The sequence below is a fragment of the Bos javanicus genome, chromosome 1, assembly GCF_032452875.1.
Source record: "Bos javanicus breed banteng chromosome 1, ARS-OSU_banteng_1.0, whole genome shotgun sequence".
Classification (NCBI taxonomy): domain Eukaryota; kingdom Metazoa; phylum Chordata; class Mammalia; order Artiodactyla; family Bovidae; genus Bos; species Bos javanicus.
This window is the reverse complement of record NC_083868.1, coordinates 71,606,100-71,623,092: the sequence shown is the minus strand read 5'-3', so window position 1 is coordinate 71,623,092 and position 16,993 is coordinate 71,606,100. Positions and strand designations below refer to the sequence as shown.

Below are 16,993 nucleotides of genomic sequence, written 5' to 3'. Positions count from 1 at the left end.
GCCTACAGTGCAGGAGATCCAGATTCGATCCCTGGTTCAGGAAGATACCCTAGAGAAGGGAATGGCAACCCACTCCAGTATTCTTGCCAGAGAATCCCGTGGACAGAGGAGCCTGGAAGGCTACAGTCCATGGGGTTGCAGAGTCAGACACAGACATGGTTGAGCAACTAACACTTTCAGTTCCCTGTAAGAGGATTATACAGAAGAACTACCTACTGCCATGTGGCTTCGCTGCCCCTCCCAGGGGGAGAAAGGTAGTCACATGCTTTGCTTTAACCTATGCATGGTAAAGAGAAGTGAATTTATGTCATGACCAAGCTGAAGCTTCAAGAACCATCATGTGGCTCTAAGACGGACATGTCTCAAGATTAGGTGCTGCTCCTTCAGTCTGAATCCCATTAATGGGATAAAGATGAAAAAACATAGCACCATCTCTTAGATACAGGGAAAGCATTTGACAAAACTTAACATCTATGATTAAAAGCTGTCAGCAAACCACAAATAGGAGGTCTCTTCCTTAACTTGATGCTGCTGCTAAGTCACTTCAGTCGTGTCCGACTCTGTGAGACCCCATAGACGGCAGCCCACCAGGCTCCCCCGTCCCTGGGATTCTCCAGGCAAGAACACTGGAGTGGGTTGCCATTTCCTTCTCCAATGCATGAAAGCGAAAAGTGAAAGTGAAGTCGCTCAGTCATATCCGACTCTTAGCAACCCCATGGAATGCAGCCAACCAGGCTCCTCTGTCCATGGGATTTTCCAGGCAGGAGTATTGGAGTGGGGTGCCATTGACTTCTCCGCCTTAACTTGATAAAGAGTATCTATAAAAAACCTACAAATGACATCATAAATAGCAGTGAAAAACTGAATTCTTTCTTTCCAAGGCAAAGGTGTCTTCCCTCATTACTTTTATTCAACAATGTACTGGAAGTCCTAGCCAGTGCAATCAAGCAAGAAAAAGATGGCATACAGTTTGGAAAGGAAGAAATAAAACAGTCACTACCTGTTGACATAATCATTTATGAAAATCTCATGAATCTACAAAAATCTAGAATCAGTAAGTGAGTTTGACAAGTCACAGGATACAAGGTCAATACAGAGAAATCAACTGTATTTCTCTATACTAACTGCAAATAATTGAAAAATAACATTTTTAAAATTCTGTTTATAGCAGTTTCAGAAATATGAAATACCTATGATACATTTAGGTGCAAGATCTGTACACTAAGATTTAAAAAATATTGCTGAAAAAAATTAAAGATCCAAATAAATGGAAAATATACCATGTTTATAGACTGAAAGACAATACTGTTAAGGCCTCCATTGTCTCCAAATGAACGTACAGATTAAACACAATCCCAATCATAACCCAGCAAGTTTTTTAAAAGTAGAGATTGACAAACTGATTCTGAAATTTTGATGAGAATGTGAAAGGACCTAGAATTGCCAAAGCTATCTGAAAAAGAAGGCTAAACATGGCCATTTACACTGATTTTAAGACAAACTGTAAAGACAGTGATCAAGACAGTGTGGTATTAGCTAAGAACAAAGAGGTCAGTGCCAAAGAACATAAAGTCCAGAAATAGGCCCACACATATATGGCCAATCAACTTTCTACAAAGATGCCAAAGCAATTAAAATGGGAAAGACAAGTCTTTTCAGGAAACGCCACTGAAACAACTGGATATGCATCAGTTCAGTTCAGCCATGTCCGCAGCACGCCAGGCCTCCCTGTCCATCACCAACTCCCGCAGTCCACCCAAACCCATGTCCATTGAGTCGGTGATGCCATCCAACCATATGGAGGGGGAAGAAAAATCTTGATCCCTACCTTATGATTACACAAAAACAGATGCACCAGAGATGTAAATGTAAAACCTAAAACTATAAGGCTGTTAGAAGAAAATATATGAGGCAAATATTTCTTAGACCAGATATAGAAAGCAAGACTATAAAAGAAAAGAGTATGGTAAATTAGATTTCATAAAAATAAAAGTCTCTATTCATCAAAACGCATATTAAAGAAATAAGGAGAAAAGTTAGAGACTGAGACAAAACAATAAAAAGTATAGATTTGACAGAAGACATATCCAGAACTCAAGGACTTGTTTACAATACTTTTCATTCATATCATTCACTCGTTTTTCTATTGAGTTGGTGAGGTTGTTTTCTAACTGATGTGTAGAAGCACTTATATATTTAAAAAATAGTTCTTTGATATTTGATATAAATATACATTTGATATCAAATATTTGACATAAATATCAAATGTTTTTCCCAGTTTACTGTTTATCTTTTTATACAGTTGAATTAATTCATTTTTCTTTTATATCATCAGAGTTTTAAGTTGTACACACAGAATGGACTCTGGTGCTTTGAGATAAATTTTTTAAAATTCTGCTGTGAATTTTCTTTGTACTTTCATTGTTTCACTATTTGTTGCATTCCAAATTCTTGGTTACTCCATAATTTTTCTTAATGTAATCAAACTCAGTAAGTACTTAATTCTTCTATTTTTCCTTTTTTCTTGAATAATAATGGCATTTATGACTATTATTTTTTTTCTCAAAAGAGATTTCATTTTATTCCATAGTGGCTGCTAAGATTGTGTTCCCTTTTCTGTCCTTTACTGTATAATCTATTTTCTTTTAGACCCAAGGGTTATATCAAGTAATGTGTATATGTGTGAAATTTTTAAAGATTTTTTTTAGACCTTTTATTATTTATTTTTAATTTGATTGAACTGTGGTTAAGGAATAGTATATGTAATAATTTTGGCCAAGTACATAATCAATTTTTACAAATGTTTCTTGGATATAAGAATAATTTTTTGAGGGTATAAAGATCTAGTATAAATCTATTAAACCAAAAACACTGGTTGTATTTTTTATATATGATCTTATTTTTTATCTGCTAGATTTGTCCAACCATGAAAGAGGTCTCTCAATATCACTGTTTACCAACGTCTCCTTGCTTTTGTAATCACTGTTATATCTCCTGTGTACTAAAATTTTATCACAGTGTACTTTTTACCCTAAATTCTACCTCATCTGCTGTTAATACTGCTGTTCCTCCTTTTTGCTTGCCACTGCCACTTCTTTCTTTTTTGGTTTGCATCTGCTTAGTACCTGTCACTTTACTTTCAAGTTTTTTCATATTATTTTATGTTTGTTTCCTATACATACATATAGTTGGATTTTCTGATTTAATCCAATCTGAGAGAGTCCAAGGGATGGAACAATTTAATTTATTCTATTTAATGAAATGACACTGAATTATATTTGGCTTTATTCCTTCAATTTCATGTCATTTATTATTCAGAAAATTTTCCATGCTATTTACAAAACATACCTTGTTTTACTGTACTGTGCAGATATTGCATATTTTATAAATTAAAGATTTATGGCAACCCTGCATAGATAAAGCCTATTGGCACCATTTTTCCAACATTTGTTTACTTCATGTCTCTTTGCCACATTCTGGTAATTCTTGCAATATTTCAAATTTTTTCATTGTTATTATATTCATTATAGTTATTCATGATCAGTGATCTTTGATATTACTGCTCTAACTCACTCAGGCTCAGGGGATGGTTAGCATTTTTTTTTTTTTTTTAGCAAAAAGGTACTTTTAATTAAGGTATGCACATTATTTTTTTTATGCATAATACTGTTGCAAACATAAGGGACTATTGTGTAAACAACTTTTATATGCACTGGGAAAACAAAATAATCTGGTGACTCCCTTTTTTGCAATATTCACTTTATTGCCATGGCTGGAACCAAACCAACAATACCTTCAAGATATACCTGTCTAACCTTTCTCTACTCCATACTACACATGATCATCTTTCCTCAGCTACGTAACTTCTCCTGGTTAAGTAGCATCCTATTATATGGATGTATATACATATCTTTATTTATATATATTTTATATTTACTTTTATTTATTTATTTGGCTGCACCAGGTCTTAATTGTGGCACTTGCGATCTCTGTTGGAGCATGTGGGATGGATCTAGTTCCCTGACAGGGATCAAACCCAGGACCCTGCATTGGGAGCCCAGAGTCTTAGCCACTGGATCACCAAGGAAATCTCGGACATATATTTTTCAGTTGACCAATCCCCTACTAATTAGCTGTCCTCAATTTTGCTAATATAAACACCACCACAGCCCATCTAGTGGCACAAGTTACATGCTCGGAAGTCATCTTTCACAATTCCTCTTCTTCATCCCTCATAACCTACTCATCACCAAGTCCTGTTAATTTATTACTATTTTTTTTAATTTTATTTTTAAACTTTACAATATTGTATTGGTTTTGCCAAATATCGAAATGAATCCACCACAGGTATACATGTGTTCCCCATCCTGAACCCTCCTCCCTCCCATACCATCCCTCTGGGTCGTCCCAGTGCACCAGCCCTCCTGTTAATTTACTTCCTAGGTCACACTCGTATTTGTGTACAACTCCCATCTCTTCTACTACTGTAATTTAAAAAGTACACTTAATATGCAGTGGTCTCCTACTCACATCAACTTTGCTCCCACATTCATCCATCTTCAGTGCCACTTAGAGCAAAATACAAATTGGATGTCATCACCTAAAACCCTTCAATAGATTCTTACACATTTAGGATAAAATTTAAAATGTAGGCCACAAGGCCCTGCATCTCTGAATCAGATTCACTTCATGACACTCTCTTCTTTGGTCTCTGCGTTCCGGCTATTCTTTCTTCTCCCATGCTTCTACCAACATAATAGCACTACTGATGATGCCTTGTACAAAAAACTACCTAGCAATGTTCAATCAGCTGTTTGTACTTTGCAAAAATAGTTTACACCCATAATTACCTAAGACTTAATATCAAAAATAGAACATAAATAGGCTTTTAAAATAATGTTTCTGACACAGTCAATGAATAAAGAGAGATATTAAGGTTGGAAAGAACCTTAGGGATTGCTTTATCATTTTGTTTTTATAAATAAGCAATCTGAAGCCCAAATTAACCTTATCTAAGTTGGACAGCCAGCTAATAACAGTGTCAGAACCTTTAACTTCCAATCCAGTGCTCTATGTTCTAGCAGATTCCAATCAACTGGATAGATTCAGAAATTTTACTAGTGTCTTGTCCTTCAAACAAAAAGATTTAAAAGATATAATAAAAAGCAACTTTAAGTTAATGGGCCTGTTTCTACTATATATCATACTGGCAGTAAAGACAGCTTCATCTGCACTTCAAATTTAGAATAAAAAAGAAATAAAGCAAATACCTTTTTAGTCCATCTTTTTACTCCATTATATCCTTTGGTAACCAGCTGTCTATGAAAAAAGCTGTTGAAGAAGTGAACCTAGAAAGACATCAAATACAAGCACTCAAGATTATATAGGCTGTGTCAGGACTTAAAAGGCAAATTTAAAAATTCCTGAATGTAAGACAGACCGAAAAATGAGGAAAACTTTTTTCTTAAAAATAATGACAAAAACATACATTACAGCAGTTCACAGAAGACTATTTCAAATTTTCATTAGAATGACCTTACAGGTGTGGTCTCTTATCAGAACTGGACTGGGGCAATAAACAGATGACCTGAATCCAATCAAGTAAAGAAACAATCTGATAAATCTTGTCAAATCAGGTGATAAAGTTGAAAGAATAAGGTAACAGTTACCTTGAACTCAAGGTATGGGAAGTACAAAACTAATCCCATTTGAGGAATGTGGATTTGGAGACTTCTATAGTCATCTCTTCAAGAAAATCAGAGATACCAAAGGAACATTTCATGCAAAGATGGGCTTGATAAAGGATAGAAATGGTATGGACCTAACAGAAGCAGAAGATATTAAGAAGAGATGGCAAGAATACACAGAAGAACTGTACAAAAAGATCTTCACGACCCAGATAATCACAATGGTGTGATCACTCACCTAGAGCCAGACATCCTGGAATGTGAAGTCAAGTGGGCCTTAGAAAGCATCACTATGAACAAAGCCAGTGGAGGTGATGGAATTCCAGTTGAGCTATTTCAAATCTTGAAAGATGATGCTGTGAAAGTGCTGCACTCAATATGCCAGCAAATTTGGAAAACTCAGCAGTGTCCACAGGACTGGAAAACGTCAGTTTTCATTCCAATCCCAAAGAAAGGCAATGCCAAAGAATGCTCAAACTACTGCACAATTGCACTCATCTCACACGCTAGTAAAGTAATGCTCAAAATTCTCCAAGCCAGGCTTCAGCAATACATGAACCGTGACCTTCCAAGTTCAAACCAGTTCAAGCTGGTTTTAGAAAAGGCAGAAGAACCAGAGATCAAATTGCCAACATCTGCTGGATCATAGAAAAAGGAAGAGAGTTCCAGAAAAACATCTATTTCTGCTTTATTGACTATGCCAAAGCCTTTGACTCTATGGATCACAATAAACTGTGGAAAATTCTGAAAGATGTGGGAATACCAGACCACCTGACCGGCCTCTTCAGAAACCTATATGCAGGTCAGGAAGCAACAGTTGGAACTGGACATGGAACAACAGACTGGTTCCAAATAGGAAAAGGAGTACATCAAGGCTGTATATTGTCACCCTGTTTATTTAACTTATATGCAGAGTACATCATGAGAAACGCTGGGCTGAAAGAAGCACAAGCTGGAATCAAGATTGCCAGGAGAAATATCAATAACCTCAGATATGCAGATGACACCACCCTTATGGCAGAAAGTGAAGAGGAATTAAAGAGCCTCTTGATGAAGGTGAAAGAGGAGAGTGAAAAAGTTGGCTTAAAACTCAACATTCAGAAAACGAAGATCATGGCATCTGGTCCCATCACTTCATGGGAAATAGATGGGGAAACAGTGGAAACAGTGGCAGACTTTATTTTTTGGGGCTCCAAAATCACTGCAGATGGTGATTGCAGCCATGAAATTAAAAGACGCTTACTCCTTGGAAGGAAAGTTATGAACCTAGATAGCATACTGCAAAGCAGAGACATTACTTTGCCAACAAAGGTCCATCTAGTCAAGGCTATGGTTTTTCCAATGGTCATGTATGGATGTAAGAGTTGGACTGTGAAGAAAGCTGAGTGCTAAAGAATTGATGCTTTGAACTGTGGTGTTGGAGAAGACTCTTGAGAGTCCCTTGGACTGCACAGAGATCCAACCAGTCCATTCTAAAGGAGATCAGTCCTGGGTGTTCTTTGGAAGGACTGATGCTAAAGCTGATACTCCAGTACTTTGGCCACCTCGTGCGAAGAGTTGACTCCTTGGAAAAGACCCTGATGCTGGGAGGGATTGGGGGCAGGAGGAGAAGGGGATGACAGAGGATGAGATGGCTGGATGGCATCACCAACTCGATGGACATGAGTTTGGATGAACTCTGGGAGTTGGTGATGGACAGGGAGGCCTGGCGTGCTGCAATTCATGGGGTCACAAAGAGTCAGACACGACTGAGCGACTGAACTGATAGTCATGAAAGTGTCTTAGTCGTGTCGGATTCTTTGGGACCCCATGGACTTTCCATGGAATTCTCTAGGCCAGAAGTCTGGAGTGGGTAGCCTGCCCTTCTCCAGGGGATCTTCCCGACCCAGGAATTGAACCAGGGTCTCCTGCATTGCAGGTGGATTCTTTACCAACTGAGCTATCAGGGAAGCCCAATAGTAACTATAAAAAGGTCACTGCTAACACTGAAAAAATTAGTCATATGGCGCATCATGTTCTGCATCCTTGGCCTTTTCAAAATTCTGGCTTATAAATGACTATCAGCTCACCAGAGAGAGTAAACATACTATGGTCTTCTAGCGTTTACTCAGTAACTTTGACTCACTTGAGATAAAACTGCTCGTTAGTGCTGAGGTTCTCAGGATGTGGCCATCAGACCAGCAGTGTAAGTATCACCTGGGAACTTGTTAAAATACAAATTCTCAGGCCCCACTCAAGGCTTAATAAAGCAGAAACTATGAGAGTGGGCTCAGCAATCTGGTATCTGAGGATTCTGATGCACATCTGTCTTGAGAACCCTGGAGCCTTCAGTTCAGTTCAGTCGCTCAGTCTTGTCTGACTCTTTGCGACCCCATGAATCACAGCACGCCAGGCCTCCCTGTCCATCACCAACTCCTGGAGTTCACTCAGACTCACGTCCATCAAGTCAGTGAGGCCATCCAGCCCTCTGTCATCCCCTTCTCCTCCTGCCCCCAATCCCTCCCAGCATCAGAATCTTTTCCAATGAGTCAACTCTTCGCATGAGGTGGCCAAAGTACTGGAGTATCAGCTTTAGCATCATTCCTTCCAAAGAAATCCCAGGGCTGATCTCCTTCAGAATGGACTGCTTGGATCTCTGTGCAGTCCAAGGGACTCTCAAGAGTCTTCTCCAACATCACAGTTCAAAAGCATCAATTCTTCGGCACTCAGCCTTCTTCACAGTCCAACTCTCACATCCATACATGACCACTGGAAAAACCATAGCCTTGACTAGATGGACCTTTGTTGGCAAAGTAATGTCTCTGCTTTGCAGTATGCTATCTAGGTTGGTCATAACTTTTCTTCCAAGGAGTAAGCGTCTTTTAATTTCATGGCTGCAATCACCATCTACAGTGATTTTGGAGCCCAAAAAAATAAAGTCTGACACTGTTTCCACTGTTTCCCCATCTTTTTCCCAAGAAGTGATGGGACCAGATGCCATGGTCTTCGTTTTCTGAATGTTGAGTTTTAAGCCAACTTTTTCACTCTCCTCTTCACCTTCATCAAGAGGCTTTTGAGTTCCTCTTCACTTTCTGCCATAAGGGTGGTGTCATCTGCATATCTGAGGTTATTGATATTTCTCCCGGCAATCTTGATTCCAGCTTGTGCTTCTTTCAGCCCAGCCTTTCTCATGATGTACTCTGCATAGAAGTTAAATAAGCAGGGTTACAATATACAGCCTTGATGTACTCCTTTTCCTATTTGGAACCAGTCTGTTGTTCCATGTCCAGTTCCAACTGTTGCTTCCTGACCTGCATATAGGTTTCTGAAGAGGCAGGTCAGGTGGTCTGGTATTCCCATCTCTTTCAGAATTTTCCACAGTTTATTGTGATCCATAGAGTCAAAGGCTTTGGCATTATCAATAAAGCAGAAATAGATGTTTTTCTGGAACTCTCTTGCTTTTTCAATGATCCAGCGGATGTTGGCAATTTGATCTCTGGTTCCTCTGCCTTTTCTAAAACCAGCTTGAACATCTGGAAGTTCATGGTTCACGTATTGCTGAAGCCTGGCTTGGAGAATTTTGAGTATTACTTTACTAGCGTGTGAGATGAGTGCAATTGTGCAGTAGTTTGAGCATTCTTTGGCATTGCCTTTCTTTGGGATTGGAATGAAAACTGACGTTTTCCAGTCCTGTGGACACTGCTGAGTTTTCCAAATTTGCTGGCATATTGAGTGCAGCACTTTCACAGCATCATCTTCCAGGATTTGAAATAGCTCAACTGGAATTCCATCACCTCCACTGGCTTTGTTTGTAGTGGTGCCTTCTAAGGCCCACTTGACTTCACATTCCAGGATGTCTGGCTCTAGGTGAGTGATCACACCATCGTGATTATCTGGATGGTATCCATAAAAATGCTTATAGCCTTAGCCTTAGGTATCCATAAAAATGCTTATAGTAGCCATCTCTAGGCATTGATTCTCAAACTTTTGAGTGCATCAGAATCTGAAGGGCTTATTAAAACAGATTGCTAGGACCTGCTCTCCAGTTTCAGACTTACCAGAAATTTTGGATGGATCCAAAAATTTGCGCTTCTAGTAAATTCTTACATGATGCTGATGCTGCTGGTTTGGGGACCATACTTTGAGAACCACTTTCAATTAGTTCAGTCACTCTGTCATGTCCAACTCTTTGCGACCCCAGGGACTACAGCATGCCAGGCTTCCCTGTCCATCACCAGCTCCCGGAGCTTGCTCAAACTCATGTCCATCGAGTCAGTGATGCCATCCAACATCTCATCCTCTGTCGTCCCTTTCTCCTCCTGCCTTCAATCTTTCCCAGCATCAGGACCTTTTCCAATGAGTCAGTTCTTCACATCAGGTGGTCAAAGTATTGCAGTTTCAGCTTCAGCATCAGTCCTTCCAATGAGTATTCAGCACTGATTTCCTTTATGATGGACTGGTTTGATCTCCTTGAAATCCAAGGGACTCTCAATAATCTTCTCCAACACCACAGTTCAAAGCATCAATTCTTCAGCACTCAGTTTTCATTATGGTCCGACTCTCACATCCATATATGACTATGGAAAAACCATAGCTTTGACTAGATGGACTTTTGTTGGCAAAGTAATGTCTCTGCTTTTTAATATGCTGTATAGGTTAGTCATAGCTTTTCTTCCAAGGAGCAAGTTTCTTTTACTTTTATGGCTGCAGTCACCATCTGCAGTGATTTTGGAGCCCCCACAAAATAAAGTCTGTCGCTGTTTCCATTGTTTCCCCATCTATTTGCCGTGAAGTGATGGGACTGGATGCCATGATCTTCCTTTTTTGAATGCTGAGTTTTAAGTCAACTTTTTCACTATCCTCTTTCACTTTCATCAAGAGACTCTTTAGTTCTTCTTCACTTTCTGCCATAAGGGTGGTGTCATCTGCATATCTGAGGTTATTGATGTTCTTCCGGCAATCTTCATTCTAGCTTGTGTTTCATCCAGCCCGGCCTTTTGCATGATGTACTCTGCTCTCTAATGTAAATAAGCAGGGTGACAGTATACAGCCTTGAGGTACTCCTTTCCTGATTTGGAACCAGTCTGTTGTTCCATGTCTGGTTCTAACTGATGCTTCTTGACCTGCATACAGATTTCTTAGGAGGCAAGTAAGGTGGTCTGGTATTCCCATCCCTTTAAGAATTTTCCATAGTTTGTTATGATCCACACAGTCAAAGGCTTTGGCATAGTCAATAAAGCAGAGGTAGATGTTTTTCTGGGATTCTCTTGCTTTTTGATCGTCCAGAGGATGTTTGCAATTTGATCTCTGGTTCTTCTGCCTTTTCTAAATCCAGATTGAATATCTGAACTTCACATACTGTTGAAGCCTGGCTTGGAGAATTTGGGGCATTACTTTGCTAGCATGTGAGATGAATGCAATTGTGCAGTAGTTTGAACATTCTTTGGCATTGCCCTTTTGTGGGACTGGAATGAAAACTGACCTTTTCTAGTCCTGTGGCCACTGATGAGTTTTCCAAATTTGCTTCCATATTGAGTGCAGCACTTTCACAGCGTCATCTTTTAGGATTTGAAATTGAAGTTCAGCCGGAATTCCATCACCTCCACTAGCTTTGTTGTAGTGATGCTTCCTAAGACCCACTTGACTTCCCACTTGAAGTGACTTCCCACTTGAAGGCCCACTTGAGCCAGGATGTCTGGCTCTAGGTGAGTGATCACATCATCGTGGTGGTTATCTGGGTCTTGAAGAACTTTTTTGTATCGTTCTGTGTATTCTTGCCACCTCTTCTTAATATCTTCTGCTTCTGTTAGGTCCATACCATTTCTGTCCTTTATTGTGTCCATTTTTGCATGAAATGTTCCCTTGGTATCTCTAATTTTCTTGAAGAGATCTCTAGTTTTTCCCATTCTATTTTTTTCCACTATTTCTTTGCACTGATCTCTGAGGAAGGCTTTCTTATCTCTCCTTGGAAGAGAGATAAGAACTCTCTTTGGAGAGAGAGTTGTAACTCTGCATTCAGGTCTTTGGAACTCTGCATTCAAATGGGTATATCTTTCTTCTTCTCCTTTGCCTTTAGCTTCTCTTCTTTTTTCAGCTATTTGTAAGTCCTCCTCAGACAGCCAATTTGCCTTTTTGCATTTCTTTTTCTTGGGGATGGTCTTGAACACTGCCTCCTGTACAATGTCACAAACCTCTGTCCATAGTTCTTCAGGCACACTATCAGATCTAATCCTTTGAATCTATTTGTTACTTCCACTGTATAATTGTTAAGGGATTTGATTTAGGTCATACCTGAATGGTCTAGTGGTTTTCCCTACTTTTTTCAAAAATTTGCATTTCTAGTAAATTCCCACGTGATGCTGATGCTGCTGGTTTGGCGACCATACTTTGAGAACCACTTTCAGTTGTGTCTTTTTTTATACCGTGAAGGTTTAGAATTAAATGCAGTGGTGATAAAGGGAAATTGTAGTTTTGAAATGAATACTTTTATGTTAAAAATCATCTGTATGTTTAGATTTACACTTTGATTAAGAGAATTTGACAAAATAGAGAATCTGACAGATTAGCTTCATGATTCCAATTTAAAATGTTTAATCAATTTTTTATTTTAAGTGGAAAGTTATGACATTTTGTCTCTATTAATAAAGTGTTGGAATCTGAGATTCCTTATATTTACCTGTTTAAATTATTAGACTTATGAAAGTTAATGAAGTACTTAAAAAGGTTTTGCTTTACTGGAAAGGTTTTGCTTGTTGAAATTAATGGCTACCAATCAGGCAATCAGTATTCAGAAACAAAATATATTAAATAAAAAAAAAATAGCTTTTTGATATGTAACTAAGCTCTTGAGGGAATTTTAGAGTTTACTGGGGGTTAGTTTGTATTTAAACTGAGTATCAAAGATTAATCCAAGAAAAAGTGAAGATGAACACACTTTACTACATTTTTTAAGAGAATAAGACATTAAGTTAAAAAAATTCTTTAAGTTAAATTTAAATGCTTAAAGTGAACAGTCCATTTTGTGCATGTTAAAAAAAAAAAAGCCTCCCCAAGATATCAAAAATATCAAAAATACACCCACTCTGAAATAAATAAGCAGGAAAACACTGGCATGACTTTATGCTCACATGATTTTATAGAACTTATGCCCAATTCTAGCACATGATCAAGACAAACATCTTTTTAAAAAATCTAAGAAATATCAAATAATTACAATTTTTTAAAAAAGAAAAGCTTCTTTCTTTAAAAGAAAAAGCTTTCTTTCTTCTTTTTACATAGGACCCTCTCTCCTGTAGAAAAAGTTTTCACTTACTTTGTCTGGGACTGCATCCATTATCAGCTCACCATACATATTTATGACCTATAAAAAGTCAATATAAAACCCATTAACCCCACATACAATTCAGAACATCCACTCAGAAGGAATAACATAGCTACTGCTAATAGTAATCAAACCTTTCTAATACTGGGTGAGTGAGCAGTCACTTCAGTAAGGAATGAAGAATACTTGATTCCAAAAGATAATTGTGAGGTCAACCCAGATGTTGCATTTTACACTTCATTGTCCAACATCCTCTGCAACTTTTCTATGGTGAGAATATACAATACACTCACCTGGTCATTCAGCCAATTCTGACCATCCAGGGTTGCTAGATCATCCATATCCAGCATGTGCTTATTGTAGAAGATGCGGAAGTTGCATTTTTGATGTCTGGCCCGATAGTTTGTTATTTCCCTATTGATAAACGGTTTTCTGAAACAGAAATATTTTGAAAGTAAAACAACAACAAAAGTTTAACTCAGTTTATTGTTAAGTATCAGGTTTTTTTTTTTTTAATCAAGAGAAAAGTCCTATAAGCCAATAATTTTCTTTTCAAGGGCTTAACTTAAGCATCATCGACAAACCTATTAGAAAAGTCTTCATTAAAGACATCTTTTAATCTTCCAAGGACATCTTTTTCACTGAGTGGGACCAAACTGCCATACTTCTTCATAACCTCATCTAGGAATCCTTAAATAAAGGAAGAAAGAAAAGATAAGATGGAAACAGCCATTTTCAGCAAAGTCATTGTCCCAATACTTAATCTATACCCAACATATAACATATGTTTAAATTACATTACTAAATGTATTATGCTAAAAATAAATCTTTTAAAAGATAAGGTATCATTTCACATTGGATTGCTAGAAAGAGAATAGCTAGCTGAAATTACAAAGATTGACATTTTTCAGTACCTTAACCTTGGAGAAGAATCCAATTTCCTAAAGGTAAAATCTAAACGGTTTAATCACCTGGTTAAATGTGTCTATCACATTTGGTAACTGAAGAAATTATCTTCTTAAAATTCACAATTAGAGGGAATTGTTGAGATCACTGTCAGTTGTATTTACTATTTGATAAAGGTATGAAATTTCACATCTCAAAAGAGGACGAATTCTAAGGCATTTTTAATATCATACAATTTGATAGTTATTATACAAGCTGGAATCAAGATTGCCAGGAGAAATATCAATAACCTCAGATATGCAGATGACACCACCCTTATGGCAGAAAGTGAAGAGGAACTCAAAAGCCTCTTGATGAAGGTGAAAGAGGAGAGTGAAAAAGTTGGCTTAAAACTCAACATTCAGAAAACGAAGACCATGGCATCTGGTCCCATCACTTCATGGGAAAAAGATGGGGAAACAGTGGAAACAGTGGCAGACTTTATTTTTTGGGGCTCCAAAATCACTGCAGATGGTGATTGCAGCCATGAAATTAAAAGACGCTTACTCCTTGGAAGAAAAGTTATGACCAACCTAGATAGCATATTCAAAAGCAGAGACATTACTTTGCCAACAAAGGTCCATCCTTTGGTTTTTCCAATGGTCATGTATGGATGTGAGAGTTGGACTGTGAAGAAAGCTGAGTGCCGAAGAATTGATGCTTTTGAACTGTGGTGTTGGAGAAGACTCTTGAGAGTCCCTTGGACTGCAAGGAGATCCAACCAGTCCATTCTGAAGGAGATCAGCCCTGGGATTTCTTTGGAAGGAATGATGCTAAAGCTGAAACTCCAGTACTTTGGCCACCTCATGCAAAGAGTTGACTCATTGGAAAAGACCCTGATGCTGTGAGGAATGGGGGCAGAAGGAGAAGGGGATGACAGAGGATGAGATGCCTGGATGACATCACCAACTCGATGGATATGAGTTTGAGTAAACTCAGGGGGTTGGTGATGGACAGGGAGGCCTGGCATGCTGCGATTCATGGGGTCGCAGAGAGTCGGACACAACTGAGCAACTGAACTGAAGATATATATCTTAAAAATATAAGTAGCAAACTATATTCATTCTTCTTGAAGCTGCTTTTTTACATTCAACACATGAATTTTTTTCCTAAGTCAATTCAAAACAATCTAGTAGTCCATTAAATTGATTTGCCATATTTTAACCAATTCTCTACTGACAACCATTTAAGTTCTTACTTTTTAGCTGTCTAAATAATGTTACAATTAAAGCCCTCAATATATCCTCATTCTAGTGTTTTCTTAGAACACAGTTGCTAAAATTAAAATTTCTGGGTCAAAGGACATGTGTACCTAAACTTTTCAAATTTTCACTTACGAATTTTCTTATCTATACTTATGAGATTTTAATGTTTATGGGAAAAAAACCCAGTATATATATTTTTAATTGCTTCTGAGTTTTCAATCATGCTTTAAAATGTCTTATTGTTAGATTGGGCTTCCTTGGTGTCTCAGTGGTAAAGAATCTGCCTGCCAATGCAGGAGATGCAGATTTGATCTGGTTGTGAAGATCCTCTGGAGAAGGAAATGACAACCCACTCCGGTATTCTTGCCTAGGCAATCCCGTGGACAGAGGAGCCTATTGGGCTACAGTCTATGGGGCAAACAGCTGGACACAATGACTAAACAACAGGCTTTCAGTACTTGCTGAGATGCCACGATTTTTCTCTTTTAACTTGTTAAAATCATTATAGGTCACTAAATGTGTAAAAACTATAAAACTGTAAAAACTCCTATATCCTCACGTTATGCTACAGTTAAGTCTAGGATACATTCAGTTTATCACCTTTTTTTTGGAAGTGCTCCATCTATATTTGTAAGTTAACTGATTGTTGTTCAGTCACTCAGTCACGTCCAATTCTTTGCAACCCCATGGACTGCAGTACGCCAGGCTTCCTTGCCCTTCACCAACTCCTGGAGCTTGCTCAACCTCATGTCCATCAAGTTGGTAATGCCATCCAACCATCTTGTCCTCTGTTGTCCCCTTCTCCTCCTGCCTTCAATCTTTCCCAGCATCAGGCTCTTTACAAATGAGTCAGTGCTTCGCATCAGGGGGCCAAAGTATTGGAGTTTCAGCTTTGGCATCAGTCCTTCTAATGAATATTCAGGACTGATTTCCTTTAGGATTTGACTAGTTAGATCTTGAAGTCCAATGGAGTCTCAGGAGTCTTCTCCAGCACCACAATTCAAAAGCATCAATTCTTTGGTGCTCAGTCTTCTTTATGGTCCAACTCTCACATCGATACATGACCACTGGAAAAACCATAGCTTTGACTAGATGGACCATTTTTGGCAAAGTAATGTCTGTTTTTTAATACACGATTTAGGTCTGTCATAGCTTTTCTTCCAAGAATAAGGCTTCTTTTAATTTCATGGCTGCATTCACCATCTGCAGTGATTTTGGAGCCAAAAAAATAAAGTCTGTCACTGTTTCCATTGATTCCCCATCTATTTGCCATGAAGTGATGGGACCAGATGCCATGATCTTTGTCTTTTGAATACTGAGTTTTAAGTCAACTTTTTCACTCTCCTCTTTCATCTTAATCAAGAGGCTCTTTAGTTCCTCTTAGCTTTCTGCCATAAGGGTGGTGTCATCTGCATATCTGAGGTTATTGATATTTCTCCTGGCAATCTTGATTCAGGCTCGTGCTTCATCCAGCCCAGCATTTTGCATGATGTACTCTGCTATCTAATTTAAATAAGCAGGGTGACAGTACAGCCTTGACGCAGTCCTTTCCCAATATGGAACCAGTCCATTGTTCCATGTCCAGTTCTTACTGTTACTTCTTGACCTGCATACAGGTTTCTCAGGAGGCAGGTAGGATGGTCTGGTATTCCTATCTCTTTAAGAATTTTCCACAGTTTGTTGTGATCCGACATAGTAAAAGTCTTTATCATAGTCAATGAAGCAAAAGTATATGTTTTTCTGGAATTCTCTTGCTTTTTCTATGACCCAACGGATGTTGGCAATTTGAACTCTGGTTCCTCTGCCTTTTCTAAATCCAGTTTGAACATCTGGAAGTTCTTGATACAAGTTAATTA

The 16,993-nt window shown here is 38.3% G+C and overlaps 1 protein-coding gene across 3 annotated transcripts in view; it reads right to left on the bottom strand.

Moving 5' to 3' along the window:
* Positions 1-16,993, bottom strand: part of SENP5 (SUMO specific peptidase 5) — a 48,259-nt gene that overhangs the window by 12,951 nt on the left and 18,315 nt on the right. For all 3 annotated transcript variants that reach the window (XM_061412013.1, XM_061412029.1, XM_061412020.1), the window contains exons 3-6: positions 13,572-13,677; positions 13,281-13,419; positions 12,979-13,026; positions 5,271-5,348 (exon numbers count right to left, since the gene is read on the bottom strand). In XM_061412013.1, the coding sequence (XP_061267997.1) occupies positions 5,271-5,348; positions 12,979-13,026; positions 13,281-13,419; positions 13,572-13,677 (371 nt within the window). The remainder of the gene's footprint in view (positions 1-5,270; positions 5,349-12,978; positions 13,027-13,280; positions 13,420-13,571; positions 13,678-16,993) is intronic.